Source organism: Babylonia areolata, chromosome 26, assembly GCF_041734735.1.
Source record: "Babylonia areolata isolate BAREFJ2019XMU chromosome 26, ASM4173473v1, whole genome shotgun sequence".
NCBI lineage: Eukaryota > Metazoa > Mollusca > Gastropoda > Neogastropoda > Buccinidae > Babylonia > Babylonia areolata.
Window position 1 is genome coordinate 9272405 of NC_134901.1, and position 7500 is coordinate 9279904.

Genomic DNA, 7500 nt, shown 5'->3' on the forward strand with positions numbered 1-7500 from the left:
GCCCAACCCCGAAGAGAGAGAGAGAGAGAGACAGACAGACAGACAGACAGACAGACAGAGAAGTCTGAAGTCTGATTGGTTTATTGTTGAGGCTTTTCTGCCCGTGACAACAGGGGTAAGGGTGCCGGTGGGGGGGGGGGGGGGGGGGGGGGGCGGGGGCGGGGGGGGGGGGACTTCCGTGTTAACAGCCATTATAAAGAACAGCGTCACTATATGAACAGCAAAGAAAGAAAAGAAAAGAGAGAACAGAGAGAGGGGAGAGGAGACAGAGAGAGAAAGAGACAGGGACAGAGAGAAGAAGAAAAAGACAAAAAAAGATTGACGGGCAGATTTTGGTGTGTAACCATGCGTCATTAACTAAAGATACACTTGTTTCTACGAGTGAAGGCTTTGAACAAGAACAGAGATAGTGGAATGCATGTCTTCACATCTGCAAACAACAGTGACAATTTAAATGCATTGGGACGCACATTGTACTTCTTCGCTATATACTGTTCTCTGATATTTTTTGTATTCTGGGCAGGTTCAGTTTCTCGAAGAGAGAGAGAGAGACAGACAGACAGACCGACAGACAGACAGACACACACACACACACACACACACACACACACACACACACACACACACACACACACATACATACACACACACACACAAACACAGAGAGAGAGAGAGAGACAGACAGACCGACAGACAGACAGACAGACAGACACACACACACACACACACACACACACACACACACACACACACATACATACACACACACAAACACAGAGAGAGAGACAGAGAGAGAGAGAGAGATCAAAATCAACAGAAGAGCAGGGCCAATCTCCTTGGATCAAAAATAAACGTGAACTCGTTCCGGTGGCCTAGTGACCCATTCACGGAGAGAGAAAGAAAACAGAGAGAGGAAGAAGGCCTTGTCGCTGTAAATCTCTCTCTCTCTCTCTCTCTCTCTCTCTCTCTCTCTTTTAACACACACACACACACACACACATACACACACACACACATCACAACACACACACACACACACACACACACACACACACACACACACACACACACACACACACACACTGGTGAAGAGACTTTTTGCTGGCTTTGTTCGTTCGGTCGATGTGGTCTGAAAGGGAAGGTGCTGATGATGCTTGGTGTTATCAGATTGACTGTGAGGAGGCGGGGAGGTGGGGGGGGGAGAGTTCGGTGGGGGGTGGGGGGGGATGGGGGGGAAGGAGGAGGGAGAGAGACAACAAGACCAAAAACAAATCAATCAGGAACAGAACAAAGGAGAATGAGGAATAAGAGGAGGAATAGGAAGAGGAGGGGGGGGGGGTTAGGAGAAAGAGGAGGAAGAGGAGAAGGAAGACGAGGAATAAGACGAGGAGGAGGAACAGAGGGAGGAAGAGGAGGAGGATAAAAAAAAGGAGGAGGAAGAGGAGGTGGACTAGAAGGAGGAATAGGAGGAGGAGAGATAGGAGGAGGAGGAATCGGAGAAGGAAGAGGAGGAAGAAGAAATGAGGAGGAGAGTGAGGAGGAGAAGGAATAGGAAGAATAGGAATAGGAGAGGAGGAGAAGGGAGAGGAGGTGGAAGAGGAGGAGGAGGACTAGAAGGGGAGATAGAAGGAGGAGGGATCGGAGGAGGAAGAGGAAGAGGAGGAGGAGAATGGGGAGGAAAAGGAGGAGAAGGAATAGGAGGAATAGGAATATGAGAGAAGGATGAGGGAGAGGGGGTGGAAGAGGAGGAGGAGGAAGAGAATGAAGAGGAGGAGAAGGAAGTGGAGATGGAGGAAGAAGAAGAGGAGGAAGAGAAGGAAGAGGAGGAGGAACAGAGGGAGGAAGAATAAGAGGAGAAGGAATAAGAGAGGGAGGATGAAGAGGAGGAGGATGAATCGTAAGAGGAGGAAGAGAAGAGGAAGAGGCAGAAGAGGAGGAAGAGGAGAAGAAGGAATAGGAGGATTAGAAGGAGGAGGAAGAGGAGGAATAAGACGAGGAAGAGGAGGAGATGGAAGAAGAGGAACAAGAAGAGGAGTAGGAAGAGGATGAGAAAGACGAGGAATAAGAGGAGGAAGAGGAGGAGGAGGAGGAAGAGTGGGATGAGGATGGACAGTGCAGAGGAAAGAGGGAAGAAGGAGGAGGAGGAGGAGGAGGAGGGTGCAAGTTGTCTATCGTTTTGCACCCGAAGCTGTCACGAACGGAACTCCAAGTGCTTCGTTTCTTTCGTTGGTGGCAACAACAACAAACAACCCCCCCCCCCCCCCCCCCCCCCCCCCCCCCCCCCACCCCCCCCCCCCCCCCCCCAAAAAAAAAGGGGGGGAAAGTAAAAAAAATATTAATACCCGTTTGCATTTTTTTTTAAGGCTGCAGGCAACACCCACGTAACGAGCTGACAGGTCTCAACGGGTGGGCTTTTGTGAATGACCGCACTTACCTCCCCCCCCCCCCCCCCCCCCCCCCCACCTCCCTCCCTCCTCCTGCTGCCATTTGATGATTAATAATGGTGATAATCATAAGAGGAAGAAGAAGGAATAGAATGCAGTCTTATACAGCACAGCATCCCCAATCTCAGATGGGGCTCATCGCGCTTTACAATACAAAATATACAAATTTAAGACCAGGTGAGGTAAAATTTGTACATGTATGCAAGTGTGGTGTGTGTGTGTGTGTGTGTGTGTGTGTGTGTGTGTGTGTGTGTGTGTGTGTGTGTGTGTGTGTGTGGGTCGGTGGGTGGATGGGTGTGTGTGTGTGCATGAGTGTATGTCTGTCTGCCTGTGTGTTTCGGATACGTCTCTAAGTCTTTTTCATAACTGTTTTTACAGCGCAAATGTAAGTTGTTCATGTACCTATGGGAAGAAAAGGTGTGTGTGTGTGTGTGTGTGTGTGTGTGTGTGTGTGTGTGTGTGTGTGTATGTGTGTGTAAGGGGTGGGGGGTGGGGGGCTTGGAAAAGGAGACAGAATGGATGTGTGGGGGTTGTTTTGAGGGTGTGGGGGGTAGGAGAGGATGTTAACTGCAAATGTTGCTACACACCTTGAAATGGATGATCCGTCAAGCACTGTCACCAGTCTGTGTATACGGCCAGTTCTCTCTTCTCCTCTACACAGACCCCTCGGATGTCCAGTAGGTGTCTGAATGACCCAACCTTTAGCTTCCGTCGTCAGAATTGTGGTATTATTTGTCAACATTCACCTCTTCAGTATAAGAGCCTTCCGCTTGCAATATTTTGATGGTGGTAATTGGGGTGAAACGCTGTTAACGTCGTCTCTTTCGCCGTTCGTATGGAGAGAGTTAAACATTCAGCTTTGGAGCAGGACTTCGGAGGTTGTGCTGCACCGCACTGAATTAGACAGACAGACAGAGGAGAAAAAGAGAGGAGAGAGAAAGGAGAGGGAGATGTGTGTGTGTGTGTGTGTGTGTGTGTGTGTGTGTGTGTGTGTGTGTGTGTGTGTGTGTGTGATTGTGTGTGTGCGTTGTGTGTGTGTGTGTGTGTGTGTGTGTGTGTGTGTGTGTTGTGTGTTATGTGCCTGTGTGTATGTGTGCGTTGTGTGTGTGTGTGTGTGTGTGTGTGTGTGTGTGTGTGTGTGTGTGTGTGTGTGTGCGTTGTGTGCCTGTGTGTATGTGTGCGTTGTGTGTGTGTGTGTGTGTTATGTGCCTGTGTGTATGTGTGCGTTGTGTGTGTGTGTGTGTGTGTGTGTGTTGTGTGCCTGTGTGTATGTGTGCGTTGTGTGTGTGTGTGTGTGTGTGTGTTGTGTGTCTGTGTGTATGTGTGCGTTGTGTGTGTGTGTGTGTGTGTTGTGTGCCTGTGTGTATGTGTGCGTTGTGTGTGTGTGTGTGTGTGTTGTGTGTCTGTGTGTATGTGTGCGTTGTGTGTGTGTGTGTGTGTGTGTGTTGTGTGCCTGTGTGTATGTGTGCGTTGTGTGTGTGTGTGTGTGTGTGTGTGTGTGTTGTGTGTCTGTGTGTGTGTGTGCGTTGTGTGTGTGTGTGTGTGTGTGTGTGTTGTGTGCCTGTGTGTATGTGTGCGTTGTGTGTGTGTGTGTGTGTGTTGTGTGCCTGTGTGTATGTGTGCGTTGTATGTGTGTGTGTGTGTGTGTGTGTGTGTGTGTTGTGTGTGTGTTGTGTGTGTGTTGTGTGCCTGTGTGTATGTGTGCGTTGTGTGTGTGTGTGTGTGTGTGTGTGTGTGTGTTGTGTGCCTGTGTGTATGTGTGTGTGTGTGTGTGTGTGTGTTGTGTGTGTGTGTTGTGTGTGTGTTGTGTGCCTGTGTGTTGTGTGTGTGTGTGTGTGTGTGTGTGTGTTGTGTGCCTGTGTGTATGTGTGCGTTGTGTGTGTGTGTGTGTGTGTGTTGTGTGCCTGTGTGTATGTGTGCGTTGTATGTGTGCGTTGTGTGTGTGTGTGTGTGTGTGTGTGTGTGTGTGTGTGTGTGTTGTGTGCCTGTGTGTATGTGTGCGTTGTGTGTGTGTGTGTGTGTGTGTGTGTGTGTGTTGTGTGCCTGTGTGTATGTGTGCGTTGTGTGTGTGTGTGTGTGTGTGTGTGTTGTGTGCCTGTGTGTATGTGTGTGTTGTGTGTGTGTGTGTGTGTGTGTGTGTTGTGTGCCTGTGTGTATGTGTGCGTTGTGTGTGTGTGTGCCCTCTTCCTCCTCCTTCTCGCCAGTATTATCATCATCATCATCCTCAGTGTTATCCTCCTCCTCCTCCTCCTCCTCCTCCTTCTCCTCCTCGTCAGTGTTATCATCATCATCATCATCATCATCATCATCATCATCATCATCAGTGCTATCCTCCTCCTCCTCCTCCTCCTCCTCCTCCTCCTTCTCGCCAGTGTCATCATCATCATCATCATCATCATCATCAGTGCTATCCTCCTCCTCCTCCTCCTCCTCCTCCTCCTCCTCGTCAGTGTTATCATCATCATCATCATCATCATCATCCTCCTCCTCAGTGTTATCCTCCTTCTCCTCCTTCTCCTCCTCGTCAGTGTTATCATCATCATCATCATCATCATCAGTGCTATCCTCCTCCTCCTCCTTCTCGCCAGTGTTATCATCATCATCATCATCATCATCATCATCATCATCATCATCGTCATCCTCAGTGTCACCATCACCACCCTCAGCACCAACCACCCTGACTTGCTGCAGGTGGAGAGGCGGTGGGCCCTGCAGGGTGTCGGGTGCCACCTGTACCAGACGGTGCGCTGCTCCCTGCTCTACGTGTCCCTGCTCAGCATCCTGCTCATCTCGCTGGACCGATGGTGGTCCATCCACTACCCCTTCACCTACCGGGTCCGCCAGAGCAAGAAGCTGGCCGCCGTGGCCGTGGGCCTGGTCTGGACCGCCAGCTTCGCCCTGCACGTGCCGCCCGTGCTCCTGTGGGACCACTTTGATGTCGCCGGGGGCGTGGACGTGGCGGCTGGGACAGAGCAGCAGCAGCAGCATCATCAGCAGCAACAGCAGACCCTCCTTCCACCCACTGCCGCCGCTGTGCAGACTGAAGAAGGTTTGGCGCTGCTTGGGGTGGGGGTGGGGGTGGGGGTGCGCCAGGGTTTCTCTCCTCCTCCTCCTCCTCCTCCTCCTCCTCTTACTGCTTCTACTGCTAGCAGGCAGATGATAATTTCACCATCGCCGACGTCTTCTTCTTCTGCGGTGTCAGCTTTGCTTTCTGCGTTGACGACGACGACCACCACCTCCACCGCCACCACCACCAACACCACAGCGATGAGATTTTCCTTGTCGTCGGATGGAAGTGGATTCTTTGACCAGTCACTGGACAGTAGTGGTGGTGGGGGGGACGAGAAGTTGAAGATCAAAACCTCTCGAAGAAGCGAAGAAGGGGAGCGAGGAGGAGGAGGAGGAGGAGGACGCTGCGAGCTGCCATACGAGCTCAACTTCAGCTACGTGCTGACCTCCTCGGTGGTGATGTACTTCTTCCCCTTGCTGGCGCTGTGGGTCCTCAACCTGTCGCTCTACTTCAAGATCACCCGCCGGAAGAGCATCAAGATCCGCCGCTCCCTCAGCGTCAACGACAACTACCTCCTCCCGTTCTGGAAGTCCTCCTCAGAGTCGGAGAGCTCGCCCAACAACAACAACAACAACAACAACAACAGCGGTGGTGGTGGTGGTGGTGGAGGGGACGGGGCGGGAGCCGGGAGCGGGGTAGGGGTGATGGTCGGAAATGCTTCAGCTGTGGAACTTCGCAGCACGGAGCAGAGACAGAGACTGCTACAGGCCGCACGTGCTGGGCGGCGTCACACACTGGCCTTTATGGGCCACGTCAGCGTTGTCGCCAAGTCCGGCGGCGGCGGCGGCGGCGGCGGTGTAGGGCCAGTTTACTACCACCCCTCCTTACAAACTGGCCCCCGGCAGTATTCATCGTCATTCCGGCGGGTGTCGATCTACGAGGCGTTTTCCGGGATAGGGACCAACCTGGCGGCGGTGGGAGGGGGGGCACCGCCACATCTACCCCGGGTGACCAGCTGTGGACGGTTGCCGTCCGGGGGGACCAACGGTGGAGGGTTCGGGTTCGGATCCGGGCATCGTCAGAGTGTGTGTTCTGCAGCACGGAAACAGGTAGGAAAAAGGGAAGATGGGGATGGTGGGGTGGTGGTGGATGTCAAGGTGCTTGTTGTTGTGTGTGTGTGTGTGTCTGTGTCTGTGTCTGTGTGTTTGTGTGTCTGTGTGTGTGTGTGTGTGTGTGTGTGTGTGTGTGTCTGTGTGTTTGTGTGTCTGTGTGTCTGTGTATCTGTGTGCGTGGCTATGTGTGTTTGTGTGTGTGTGTCTGTGTCTGTGTCTGTGTCTGTTTGTGTCTGTGAGTGTGGCATTCTGTGAGTGTATGCATATGTGTGTGCGTTCGTGTCTTTATATGTGTATACATTTTTCTAAGAGAATATTGATGTTTAAGTAATTCGTGTTTCATAAATGTTTGGGTTGGTTTTTTTTTAATCACACATTTCTTACTATACTGGATTTCCTTTTGTGAATCGTGATGGCATTTCTTTCTGTTGTACTGTAAATTTCATGTTTTAGATTCATCGTGTTGTTGTACTTGCGAACCAGGGATCAGCCACAGACAGTTTTCTGGCTTTAAACTGGACAATGAGGATAGGTTTTTGTTTGTTTTTTATTTATGAGTGTATAAACTACACGCAATAACTCATACTTTTGACAGCTTTTATTAGTAGTCTGAAAATAAGACCGAGACTTGAGAAAATGTTGATTAGTGCATTATTGGAAATCTGACCAATTCCACTTAGCATGTCAGTCATACATGCCGTGGATTACTCAAGTGATCAGTTGTTTGTGGTGTTGGGGACGGGGGTGGGGTGGGGGGGGGGAGGCAGGTAAGTGTGGGGGGGGGGGTTGTAAAATTGGATCTTCCACCCCCTTGCAATGCAAGATGTAGTGACATATTTCAATATATCTGACAGCAAATGAAACCCTGACTTGTAGTTAAAATATGCACCAACATTCAAAGCCAGTTCGAAACGAAAGAGAAAAAAAAACACCC

At 50.8% G+C, this 7500-nt stretch overlaps 1 protein-coding gene across 1 annotated transcript in view; it reads left to right on the plus strand.

Annotated features, from left to right (window-relative positions):
* The window catches only part of LOC143300815 (histamine H3 receptor-like), a 51502-nt gene that overhangs the window by 17626 nt on the left and 26376 nt on the right, over positions 1–7500 (plus strand). The window contains exons 2-4 of the mRNA XM_076614744.1: positions 5136–5493; positions 5647–6063; positions 6178–6563. Coding sequence (XP_076470859.1) covers positions 5136–5493; positions 5647–6063; positions 6178–6563 — 1161 coding nt within the window. The remainder of the gene's footprint in view (positions 1–5135; positions 5494–5646; positions 6064–6177; positions 6564–7500) is intronic.